The sequence below is a fragment of the Zosterops lateralis genome (assembly GCF_965231275.1).
Source record: "Zosterops lateralis genome assembly, chromosome: 3".
Classification (NCBI taxonomy): Eukaryota; Metazoa; Chordata; class Aves; order Passeriformes; family Zosteropidae; genus Zosterops; species Zosterops lateralis.
The window spans coordinates 95,172,590-95,186,355 of NC_139764.1; the positions used below are offsets into that span (position 1 = coordinate 95,172,590).

The 13,766-nt window shown below is 36.3% G+C and overlaps 1 protein-coding gene across 3 annotated transcripts in view; it reads right to left on the reverse strand.

The window, feature by feature from the left end:
• PXDN (peroxidasin) overlaps positions 1 to 13,766 on the reverse strand; it is a gene marked incomplete at its 5' end in the record, with an annotated part of 83,219 nt that overhangs the window by 17,290 nt on the left and 52,163 nt on the right. For all 3 annotated transcript variants that reach the window (XM_083856918.1, XM_083856919.1, XM_083856920.1), the window contains 5 exons: positions 362 to 1,865; positions 6,257 to 6,414; positions 6,887 to 6,995; positions 10,500 to 10,656; positions 11,643 to 11,755. In XM_083856918.1, the coding sequence (XP_083713044.1) occupies positions 362 to 1,865; positions 6,257 to 6,414; positions 6,887 to 6,995; positions 10,500 to 10,656; positions 11,643 to 11,755 (2,041 nt within the window). The remainder of the gene's footprint in view (positions 1 to 361; positions 1,866 to 6,256; positions 6,415 to 6,886; positions 6,996 to 10,499; positions 10,657 to 11,642; positions 11,756 to 13,766) is intronic.

Genomic DNA, 13,766 nt, shown 5'->3' on the forward strand with positions numbered 1-13,766 from the left:
ATGGAATTGAACATCTAAATACTTGCACGAAGTTGACTTTTAATATGACCTTACACTGAAATAGCACTCCTATTTAACAGCACTTACAAAACTAGGTATTTCAAATTAATTTCATGAACATATACAGCATGTATTACTGTATATATATACTGTATATATTTTTACTGTTCGCAGAGACGTAGCAATAGAGAAATTATCTGTATGTGGAAATTGTTGACATCTAATTTCGGGTACCGATGGAAGTTTCTTAAAATATCCCTTTAAGTCTTTCTTAGCAAATATCTTTTTCTAGATAAGACATTTAGGTACAGTTTTTGCATGCACATTTAGATAATTGACTTTTTCTTCACCTCAGGCTCACCTGCTAAGTTTCTCCCTGATTTCAGGATTCTTAATTTCATTTTTCAGATCTTCAAAAGTCTGAGCTGAAGAAAGATTACAGTAAACTCTAAAATCATGGTAGGGAGGAATTCCATGATCTCTGCCTCTCTGAATATTCATAGCTGCCAGATCTAAAGCCACAGTACGTGCCATGGAGAAGAGTCTTTCTGTTAATTCTGTATTGAGTAATTGTGATGGGACACGCATCTTACCAGCAACACCAAAAAATCCCCTTAGAAGTGGATCAATGCCTCCTTCATTTACAATCCGAAATGGAGAGAAGAATGCCTTATGAAGAGGTAGATGGCCTTGTGGAATAGGTTCAAAGTTTTCATCCAGTCGATACAGAAAAGGATTAATGAGTGTGTGACCAAACCTAAAAGCGGCAGTTGCAAACTCATTAGTTATGCCAGAATTAACACTGGGATCATAACCCTTATATTCGCCAAGCATCTTCATGCCTACCTCTCCAAAGATCTTAGGGAGCCAGTGGCTAAATGTTATGTGTTGCATTTCTGCACCAACAATTTTGCGTGTTTCATGATATATCGTGTCACCGTCCCAGTGTGGATTGAGTTTCAGTAGCTCTGTGGCAATTCTGTTGTGCTCTCTAAACCACAATGTGTGGATGCTGGTAAGACCCAACTGTTCATTAGCGCGCTGATCACCAGCTAAAAAGCAGGGTATTGGGCTCTCGTTTTCATCTCTCATACATTCTGTTGGTGGGCCAGTGGCAAATGGAAGAAGGGGCTTGCCAGATCTCTGTACAATGCCCTGCCTCAGAAGACCCCTTTGACTCGCCAAGTCTCTGATTTCTAGTGCTTCATGGTCTGAACTGCCATACACATTGGACGCATCAATGTATGAAGTCAGCTGGTTGATCTGTTCTCGTGGGTACACAGAATTCATCAGGAGAGATGTCATGCCGCTTCCACAAACTGGGCTGGAGCGTACAAAAAACATGCAGCGTGCACCATTTCTAACTCTGGGATCATTTGGTGGTATCATGATTGAAAAGCACGGAGGATCATTCGTACAAACGGAACTGCAATGCTGACCATCTGAAAACCTGGCCTCACTTAGTGCAGCCACGGTGAGGTCAAGGTCATGGTCAAGAAACTGACCCCACTGCATGAGCATGTGAGTGTACTGATCATCAGGAGTTATAGTTTCCGTCCCAATCAAAGTAGTTGAGACCAAGCGAGGCATTGGGAGTGCATAGCCATTGGAAAGTCTTCTGGGCTCAATTCCTCGAGGCAAATTAAACCCATTCTCATAGACTGACTTTAGCAGACGTTCAAAAGCTGTCAGAGAAGCGCCCCACATGGGATGCTGAAGATTGTTGCATGTCCCATCGTGTGTCCTGTACTTCTGGTGGAAGCACATATCTGAGCAATTGTTCACTCGTCGATGGGCTGTACAGCCTGAAAGATTGGCTATCAGATTCAAGTACTGTGGGGATACAAGGTCATTATAGTGATAACCTGAAAGAGAAAACAGAGAAAGAAAACAATCAGAGAATTCATAGACTCACGGTCCCCCACAGATCATAAATGTATTTGAAATAATATTTTATTTTGTATTTTATTTTACATTTCCCACCAGATTAAACATCCTTATTTTTAGATAAGGACAGCAATAATCATATATGTATATTTGAGCATTAGGTCATTTGAACAACTTGACCATGCTAGGTCAGGAGGAAACTTTCTAAAATGTCAATTCAAGTGCCACTTTTACAAAATGATCACAAAAGGAGCTCATTACTTATTTGGTCACTTTGGAAAGCAGAAATATTTTCAGAAATAAAAGTCTCCTATTGAGACAAATAGAAAATTTTCCTCATGTTAGTAAAAACATTTTGAAAAATGTCAGTAACAGTTAAATGGACTTCAAGACTTTGGACTTCAAGACTTTTTTGTTTTTCTTTATTACAGGGAAAGTTGCAAATTTTAAGAAAAAAAAATCACTCAAAAAATAAAACCACCAGTAACAGAGCCAAACACAGATTGATCTCTTGGATAAACTTTGTGGAGTAACCAATATTCACATTACCCTGGATGAGTTTCTATAGAAAAGCAGTGTTTGTATAGCATTTGGCACAGATTTCCCCTGCTATCCACACCATTCTCCTCTGGGACTAAAACATACTTATCATTTTCCTGTATTTTTTTCTCAGTTCCTAGAATATTAATACATACAAAATATATACTGCAATTCATTAGAATTATGTTTTTAGAACCTTAAATTAAAGTTATGTGCTGCATGGCCCCTGTTGTGGTATGATGGCGTGTGGAAGGACTGAAGACCATAAGGCCTCCCAGTAGAATGTTGGGTGACTGCAAATAGCAGAAGAATCAGCCTGTGCCTTGTCCTTGCTGCCTATTAGGAATCGTGAAAGTGATTTTTACTTATTAACATTTGGATTTAATTTTAGTGGGGGAAAATTCTGGCTACATCTACATTATCAGCTTCTGTACACCAACAGAAATGTCACAGTAAAGTGAAATTTTTGCTGCTGAGTAAGACATGCCTACTGTATCCAGGAGTAGGTTTCCTTCAGAAAATCTTTACTTTGTACACCTGGACTGAATGTGGGCCTGGACTTGATATTTCATTTAAGTTGAAAAGAAATCACATTGTCCAAGACCATATCACAAATCACACCAAAGCACAGTAAGTGGGGACAACATCAAAAAGGAGCCTCTGATCCAAAGCAAAAGGCACGTCACAAGTGACTAATGGATATAGTGTGGATGAAAGTTCCAGGATCCAGGAAAAAGTCCAGGAGGTGGAGTATTTGGCAGTGTAGATGTACATTCAGCTAACTAGAAACCATCATACACCACTATGGACCTTGACCTGGAAAGCTTGCAGTCAGGAAGAAAACCAAACAAGCAGTATAAAGGCAAAAGGAAAAGAGGAAATGAGTGAGTGTGTTCCCACAGGCTTGAGGGGTTCCCAGCATGATGGCAAACATTCAAAAATATGAACTGAATGCAGTTTTGCAAGAGGTTGGTATCGGTTAATTGCACACAGTTGGGAAATGCTACTTTTAGTCCTGAGCTCAGTTCCAGTGTGCCTGCAAAGACAATGGTCTTCGGCTAAATGCAACACATAAACGTAAGCTAGGCACAACTGGCTCTTTGCCAACTTCCAAAGTGTAGGGCAATTGCAAACAAACTACCTAAAGCCCAACTTTGTCTTTGGCTTGAAAGGGACTGGGTTGCTCACAGTTGCCCAGCTGGGAGACAGGACCTGTGCTCAGCCAGGCAAGCTGTTTTCTCAGCCTCAGGCTATGAGTACTCCATATTGTTTACAAGCCAAAGCAAAGATATCAGAGAATTAGTGCTTGCATTAGGCAAAGATAACATGCTCATGTAGACATACAGAAAATTATTTTATGGAATATTCCATACCAGGAAAATGAAAAACAAACTACACAGCAAAACCTGTGTCACTGGGTAATGCAGCAAAATACACACTTTGAGGATATTGATAGCATATTAAAATATCCTGGCTACTAGGGCAGTTTAATTCTAGAACTACATCCAGAAAACTTACCTTCCTTATAATAACACTTCTGTTCAAATGATTGTCATTCATTATGGAATTCTTTGCTTATATCATTATTCATTCAAATAAACTTTTGTGGTTATCCTGATTGCCACCCCTACTTCTGAAATCAGTTGTGAGCAAAATTTGACTGTGAATCTTTTGGGTGGAATGACCTTCAGTACTAATTTAAAATAAAAGGCTCAGGTTCTCTCTTTAGCAGTTTAGGTGGGATGTAATATCTCATGATGGATTAGATTTTGGCTTTTTCTGATGCTAGTTGCTAATCCTTAATTACCTCTCACATTGTAGGTGCTAACTTTGCCTCTGCTCTCTAAATGGCTGGGCCTTTCCACTGCTTGGAAGCCGGCTAGCTCAATTCACATATTTTCTTTTTTTTTCAAAGCAAGGAAGATGTTTCATAGAGTCACAGAAATATTGATTATAAGGGACCTTCAGACCAAGCTCCTGCTTGAAGTAAGGCTGTTTCCAGCACTAGATAGCTGTACACCTGGACTAGCAAGCTTGAAAACCTGCAAAGTCCGAGACTCCTCCACCTTTCTGGATTAGTTGTTCCAGTGCCACATTGGTCTTCTGGTGAGAAACTGTTTCATAACATCTGATCTGAACTCCCATTAGCGGCCATTCCCCTTGTTATAGACTCTGGCACTGCGGAGGATAATTTGGCTTCATAGTCTTTCCTTGGGATTCAAAGGTTTTGCAACAAAAAAAAAAGTATCTGACTGGGAAACTGTCACATTTCTCAACTGTTCCCAATGCAAAAGTGCTAAATAACACCTTCCATTTGGCTCTGCATTTTGAAATAAAAGGAAATAAGGACAAAAATTACTATTAAAAATCAGAGGATTGGATTATTTAAATGAAAACAGATTTATTTTACTCTTAAATTTCCCCAAAAGCCAGGTTTCTTTGGATTCTGTAGGCCTGAAAAGCAATATCTAGTTGCAAACAGAATTTCCAGTATCACAGTTGCCTGATTTTGTGTTTATTAGCTAATATCCATAGGTTTTAATGCCAGTTTTTGATAAACCTTAGGTGTTCCACTATCATGAATCCTAGTCAACCAGTTCTCATATATCACATTTCATATATTGCTAATACTATATATTTATAGCATATATATTCAATATTGTTGCATTTGCATCTAATCAAAGAACCAAACCAAGCGGTGTGGCTCTTATAAAACATCAGCCTCCAAAGAATTTTGAGTAAGTTTTTGTGGTAAAAAATCCATCACAAATTATCTACTCAGCTCTAATAAGTAAGTAACTTAAGTGAGTAACAAGCAAATTATTTCACTAGCAAATGTGACAGTACACCACAAAGCTTGTTGTCTTTGGTCCTATAAATACTTGCTAATTCATGGTCAGTGTTAAAGTTTTCAGAAGTTACCATAAATACTCAATTATAAGCATCAAAAAGAATATAATGATTAAAGGTATTTCCTCTGGATTGTCGGTGTAGTTTTTGGCTATGTCTCAAGTCTCAAAAGCTCTCCTAAAATTCTGTAATTATTTCCAAATTCTTCAATCTTGTGTTTCAAGCCTATCCACATATATATCTACACACATTAGCTGTATGTACTCCAGCTGGACTTCATGAGTTTGACTGCAATACAGTACCTAAAAGGCAGAAATTAGATCTCACACTTTTTTTTGCTAATTATAAAAAACAACAAGAACTGTATTTGTCATTATATCAGGTCAGTGTTAAACAAAGCAATTAGCTTAGTTTGACACTCATTTATAAAGTAGTAAATGATTCTTTGAATACTATTTTGGTACATGCAGAAACCTCGGTTTTGTAAGGTATACAAATCCTTCTTGTTATGTCATTGTTTCTCCTTGCCAAGGCACACTGATATTGAATCATTTTTCTTAAAGAAACAGGATAAAAGCACTGCTTATTTTAAACACACAACAGAAAAGAAGTCTGTTCTGCTTTGAGACAATGGTCCTAATAAATTAACATACAGAGAATTAACAAACAGGATATGTTATGCATTTCCATTATACTAAGTTTGACCAGTAGAAGAATCAGAATCTGAACTTTTTCCCCTAATATGTCAATGTGAATAAAAACCCACTCTATTTGGAGAGCTCAGAGTTATATAGTGCACAATGTGCAAACCACCAAGGACAGAATTTGGTAAAGTTTTGCAAAGTCAAATACTTCACTGATTTCAATGTAATAATTCTGCAGCTGGGACCAAACCTCAGAAAAATAATGTCTCCTGAAGTATAATGACTTAAAAAGGCAAATACACGTCAAAACAGAAAAATAAGGAAAATATACTGACTTGTTCCATTCAGGTCAACCATTAGACCATCTTGCACATGTTCTTGAATAAGCTGTAAGGTCCTTTCAAATATTTCCCCAGCTCTTGCTTGCTCAACAGTGTATGGGTCCCTTGGGTATCGAAATAAGGCTAGCAAATCATTTGGAGAACGAGGACGACTGATAGATAATTTGAAAAAAAAAAACAGTAAATGTACACAGGAGTTACAAAACAACAACACTACATAAAACATGTAAATGTTCAGCAATGTGGTTAGTACATACCTTGGTTACTCATCTCAAAATGGAAGGCAAACCAAGAAGAAAAAAATTCAATAAAATAATAAAAATTTAAGTATTTAGTAGTAATTAAATACTTAGTAGCATTTTAATACACATTATCTCAGCAGAAGAACTGCTGTGATGAACAGAGATCTCAGCAGGAGTGTATAAATAATAGGAATCCTTACATGTTAAACTGTTGGTATTCTCAGAACCAACCAGACACTAATGACGTCTTTTAAGTAATAAAATGGTTTCTTGTTTAATAAATCTCCCATTATTTCTAGTATATACAAAATTAATTCTGACTTCTCAATTAAAAAAAAAAAAAAAAAAAAAAAAAAAAAAAAAAAAAAAAAAAGAGAGATACCTGTCAAACAGATGTGTACGTGTTGAATTTATTGCTCTGTCAACAGTTGCAATTGCTTCCACAATTGACGTTTGTACAAAAGGATCTCCATTTCGGCTGACATTAGGAACTAGAGAAAAAGGAACTCACATGTTATTGCAAAAATGGCCACACACAAAAAGATACTTCCATAAAACAGAGTCTAGACACGACATCATTTCAGTTCTACAAAGTAAACCCTTGTTCTTTTTTAATGTTTTTTAAATGTTAGCTCAGCCAAATATAAAATTCTTAACCATTTTGGAATTCTATCGAGGCATATTAAAGTAGAACAAAATTAATTTAAAAAAGAAGTTAACCTAAGCTTAAAAGTCATCTAGCTTATAACTCAAAGATAAAGTGAAGATAAATGCCTATGGTGTTTAGCTGTCCTTTAATTAGACCTAAAATTTCAAATGCAGATGATCAAATCAAAAAATTATTATCATTAGGAGTTTTTTCCAGTGTATTATCAGGTTTCAGGTGTTGGTATCAAGAGCCTGACTTATACCCACTGAAATCAATGCAGATTTCCCCTTTGATTTCAGCCAGTTCTGAATTAGTACTTAATTCTATGTAAAAACTTTAAGGGCTTACAGGAATGTGCTGCAAGTGGTACATAATGAGCATAATTTACATAATTGAATGAACATAAACTAACATTGTTCTTCTCTTGATCTTAGTATAATAAGCAACACAGAATAATTTTAAAGGGCAGTAAGTTGTTTTTTTTAAAATTTAAATCACTACTTTGTTTCCCACTTTAAAATTATCTTTTTAATACTAGGTTAAAACTCACATGCTTAAACGCTATTTAACAACTGTACACAACACTGGAAACTCAGTAATGTATAGGCCTTTTTATACAGTGCTTACTTGCAGCTGGATGTTTGTACAAACTGTGTAGGACTAATAACCTTTCTTTCAGTCTAAACTAAGAACTACCAGATCCAGGGGCAACAACTAACAATTTCCAGAGCATGTTTAGATTGGAGAAGTCACACAGGAAGAAGGGTAAAGGAGGGAAAAGGTCCAAAGCAAATATACTGGAATAAAATCAGCAGATGTACAAAATCATCTGACATAAAAACTGTTGTTTACAAGCTTTTCATTACTTTTTTTTTTCCTAGGGAACTTATAATTATTCCGTCCTAAGTGGCAGCTTAAATTGTGTCTACATAAGTTTCATAGTCTAGACCCATTTAATCAAATGTAACCATCTATACCATCAAATAAAACAGTCCCTGGAACTCTATAGCTGCAGATAAAGCCACTTTCTGTGCCCTAAGGCCAGTCTCAGGCTTTTGGCAGTATATTCCCAGCATCCAAAATCAGCTGATCCTTTCCACACTGCCTGAGGGCAATAGTCTCTGATTTGTCCTAATTACCAATTGTCCTGGCTTGACAGCTTCATTTTCATCAGCAACCATACAGAAACATTATCAGATAAGCTACTTCTTTTAGGAAGAAATGTCATTTACAGGTTTAAATTTTCAATTTTAGTTGTTTCAGAGTGTTTGTGTGCCTTGAATGATCTGAAGAGTATAAAACTGTGGTCTGTAGAAATCCAGTGTCTGGTTACCTTCCTCAGTGCTGTCTACATTAGATGTAAACCTGGTGTTTACTTGCAGAGCTCTCTTTCTGATTAATGGTATACATGGGCTGAATTATAAACCTTAGTCAGATGTTATCTATTCTGTACTTGATTTTTGTTTAGATTATTTATTGCTAGCAGTTCTTTTTTTCAGACTGATAAATGTTAGAAGTTAAAGCTCCTTGTTAGAGTCTCCCACGATACTTTTTTTTTTAATTTGGGAAGGGAGGGATAATGATTTTTACAAAACAGTGGGAAAGGACAGAAGAAAATGGCTAAAGAAAAGCATCTTTAAAATATTATCCAATACAGCCAGCAAAACCTGTTCCCAGCTTCTATACACTTGCCTTTATTCAGTCTCAATCTTAGGAAACTGTTTTGGTTTAGAAACACTCATAAAACTTTGTCCTGTTTAAAAGAAATGATGACATGCAAGTTTTTAGGCATTTCTGGCTATGCCATTATAAATGCTATCTACACAGCAATTAACTTATATTCATAATCTGTCCACTTGTCCTCCTTCTGACAGCCTGAGCTTTTAAAGCAGCCATACTGAAACAGCATTTCATATCCTACTAGTTTAAAGGAGAAATTTCATTTAGTTTCAGATGGAATGCAGATTAATTAAGTATAGTTTGACTAATTTTAGGTCTATTTATTCTACAGTTTAGAAGAAATTACCTGTGTTACAATTATTTACTGCAAATCAGCAAATAAGTAGTTTTTTAGTTTGCTGATTTCAACAAATGAGAATGGTCAATTTATACCTGTTCTAAGTGAATGAAACTCATTTCCACTGGTGTTTTATTTCAACTCGTGGTTTCATTTTTCAGCATTCTTAGTGACTTGAAAACTAGCTAATGTTTCCTAAACAAAAATGGTTTTTTGCTATGCATCTCCAGAGTAGCCAGATTAATTGATTTTCATAGACTTTCTTTCCTTTGCTGACTCCATACATGCAGATGGAAACTTATTACTGAATGATTCCTAGTCCTACAATTTTTCTTTTCCAAATAATCTTTACAGATTAAAGAAATACTTTTCATAAAGGAAAGTATAGATTAAAAGTCTACTAGAAGCAACCTAAGATGGGTAACATGATAACTTTATTGATACCATGTGATTGATACCATGGCAAATAATACATTAGAAAAATCACTGATAAATTTTTCTCAGTTTAGTAAACAAAATACAGAATAGCTCAAATAACACTGGGAAACAATGTCCAATATCTTGAAGATATCTTCACAACAATCTTCAAAATACCAAAGAAATCACTGTTCTATACTAATTTTTTGAAGATACAAAAATATTGTCTTATATTCCCCGCTGAGAGACAGAAATCATACTGTTTTCTTTAATTTTCCATCAAAATTAAACTGAATAATCAGCAGTTTTAGTTGGTAAGTTAAAAAAAGCACTATGGTCAAATGCAGCGAAGTTATTTCCTTAGCCTCTTTTGCTGCTTTATTGCCATTTATTACATAGTAATATTTGATAACTATTATTTGCCATTATTACTTTCAAATCATTAGAGCAAGATCAAATATTCTCCTTTTCTTTCTGTTTTCTCTTTTAGCTTCTTAAGGTCTGCGTGACTTTCCTGAACTGTTTTGCAATAGTTGCAGCCTAATTTTCAATAAAATGCTGTAAGTGTCCCTTTGAAGATCTTAGAAGATTTTTGTCAAGTTATTTCTAAAAATTAGGCTGGGTATTTGACTAGCAATTTCTAAAAGCTCAAAATAGTATCTCAGGAAGAAAGTTGAAAGGTTAACTTGAGCCCAAAGCCTAGTTGGTTTTGAAGTTTAAGACCTAGAGATATTTTTATTATGACATTAACATCTTACTAAAATACAGGGAAAAAAAAGAAAGAATCATGGGAGAAAAACAGAAATATTAATAAATAACTAATTTAGTATTTTGACAACTTCTTTTCATCTCACATGTTAGACAATTACGACAAAACTAATAATCTAAGTCATACTCAGCCATGTATCTTACCATTTACACTAAGCACCATGCTAACAGAGGAGTAGCCTATGGTGTTGCGGGCAACGCATTCATAGCGACCTTCATCGGCTGTGCCAACATCGCGAATGGTGAGAAATCCCTCCGGACTAACATGAAACTTTCCACTCTCAGTTACCTGCACTCCATCCTGCAGGAAAGCCCAAAGTTCACTTATTCAAAGCACACTTGCTTTCATACATGACCTTTTGTCATCTTTTTATTTTCTGCTTTTATTTTTTTATTTTACATTTCTGTCCTGTATGCCTAGTTCATAGTCAGATAGATTTAGATAAGTTTATATAGAAAAATCACATGCACTTCTAAATTGTACAGTGTATTTCTTTACTTCTAAAATTACTCATTATTACAAATCAAAATATTTGTAATAATGAGTAATTAATAGGCTTTCACCACATAAAATCTATGACCCAAAAATAAGATAGCACCAGTTGAGAACATACATATTTTATTTTTCTCAAAATTAACCAACTGAAATAGATCTCAAGACCATTACGTATACCAATTCTTCATGTGCTAGACATTTAGAAGCTATTTAAGGTTCATTAAAATAAATTTCTAATACTCACTAATTCAAGAGAAGAATATAATCAGAAAAATTGAATATCAATATTAGCAACTCATTAATTCACTGGTAACTCTGCTAATACTCTATAGTTTGATATAGCAATTATTACATCAATGGAAATCAAAGCCAGCAAGAGAGGTTACCAGAAAGTTACCAAAGCCTGTCCTGGGTGGTCTCAACCTAGCAGTAGCAAAAGGCTCCAATACCGCATTTCTTTATTGATTTATATCTACAATATCACTGAAAGTGTGAATATTAGTAGGATATTCACATAGAACTGTCACTAAATACAGACCTTTTAAGGCAAACATTATGAATTTTAGCTGGTCTGCATAATAATTTGCATAACTACATATGTATATTTATCTATATAAAATTCAGGTTTAGTATCTATATACATGCTCTGTATGAAATACTTACTGACTGGACTTCGGGTAATGTTTTCAGACACCATAGGAAGCAATAATTTGACAATATACACTTTCAATAATTAATTGCAAAGAGATGGAAAGGCCACTGCCTTTCTGTAATAACTGAATATGTAGTACCTTATTCCATGTAATGACTGGCTCTGGCTCTCCTTGAGCACTGCATGGGATCTGCACATTTGTGCCAACCTCCACTGTCATGTCACTGGGAACACTGGCAAATACAGGAGTCACTAAAAAAGCCAAATGATACACTGATAAGTTATGAAATACAACTTGCAAAAGACAATAAAAAAATAGTTACTGAACCTTTCTTAACCTATAACATGATTCTATCTGCATTTTAGTTGCTTATAACTTTGTTTTAGGGATTAAATTTCTTTCTCTTTGAAGAAACTAGCTTCCAATAGTGTGGAAGTATATTCTTTGCTGGATAAAAACTGGCTGTTTAATATTTTCAGTGACAACCAGGATGAGAGGAACAAGTGCACCCAAGCAAGGTCATAGACAACACCAAGTTGGGTGGGAGTGTTGTTATGCTGGATAGTAGAAAGACTCTACAGAGGGAGCTGGACAGGCTGAATAGATGGGCTGAGGCCAATTTTATGAGGTACAACAAGGCCAAGTGCCAAGTGCTATCCTTGGATCACAACAATTCCCCGCAGTGCTGCAGGATGGGGACAGAGTGGCTGGAAAGCTGCCCTGTGGAAAAGGACCTGGGGGTGCTGGTTGACAGCAGCTGAACATGAGCCAGTGTGTGCCCAGGTGGCCGAGAAGGCTGATGGCATCTTGGCCTGGATCAGCAATAGTGTGGCCAACAGGACCAGGACAGTGATTGTCCCCCTGTACTCAGCACTGGCGACACCACACCTCAAGTCCTGCATCCAGTTCTGGGCTCATCACTACATAAAAGCCACTGTGGTGCTGGAGCATGTCCAGAGAAGGGCTGGTTACAAGTGACAGGAAAAGAGGAAATGCCCTAAAGTTGCACCAAAGGAGATTTAGATGAGATATAGGGGGAAAAATATTGCGTAGGAAGGGTTGTCAAGCACTGGAACAGACTGTCCAGGGAAGTTGTAGAGTCACCACCCCTGGAAGTGCTCAAAAAATGTGTGGATATGGCCACCACTTAAGGATGTGGTTTAATGGTGAACATAGTGGTAGTGCTACATTGACAGTTACACTTGATGAAAGGTCTTTTCCAACCTTACCAATTCTACGACCTTCTATATGATGTCTGCTACAGGATGACTTAACCTCTAGCATAATAGGCCACTAGTCATCAAAACCACTTAAGTTCCATGAATTTAGAGCTCTGAAAAATATTTGTTTATAGCTAAATCCATACAAAGTCATCAGAATGAATATTGCATTAACTTCTGTCACCCTTTCTTTTGTTTTAATTTTTTAAAGTAGCAACAAATGCAATTTCTTATATGACAAAAGCAAAACCTTCCACAACTCATTCAACTGAGTCTCTCAGCTTGACAGGCTGAGGCACTGAGTCTTGACAGAGCACCTACCTCCAAGACACCTATGAGCCTCAGCCCTTAAAACATCAAAAAATCAACTTCAATTCTAAAGACAGCACACTTACCTAAATCCACTGTGAATAAAATTAATGCGTTTTTAAACTCTAACTTTCTTCAAATCCAAATTGATACCTGGCACTCAGATATCATCATGAGAAGCACATACAAGATTATGAACACATTAAGAATTCTATTTCTGCTGTAACATATATTGCAATGTTACTGATGTCATGATACCGATATTTAGGGGGGAGTGGGAGAGTGTGGAGGGCTGTGCTTTTACAGAGATGTATTTGGCTCCACTGCAATCATTTATACTACCAACCAAATCTGGCCCTACTGGTAAACTGTACACAAATGGCTGTAAAGGACCAGAAACCAGTTCAAATAAGGCATCCAGAGGCAGGTCCAGCACTGGGAGGTAAGAGAGTCTGGCTCTGCAGAGGTGAGCTGAGTCATGCCAGCAAGCAGACCTGGGCCATTAATCTGTATTCATTAACACTGATTTAACCACAGTGACCAATGACTAGACATTCCTCAGAAGAACAGTCCTTTTGTTAGAAATCCAGAAGAAAAAAAATTCTCTTGCACAATTGAAAACAGCATTGCAAATAATCTGTGGAGAGCTCCAATTTCAGGCTACATATTCAGCTTTTAGTCTTGTATTTACTGTTTTTTGGTAACTGAATTTTGCAATCTGAGTTGCAGAAAA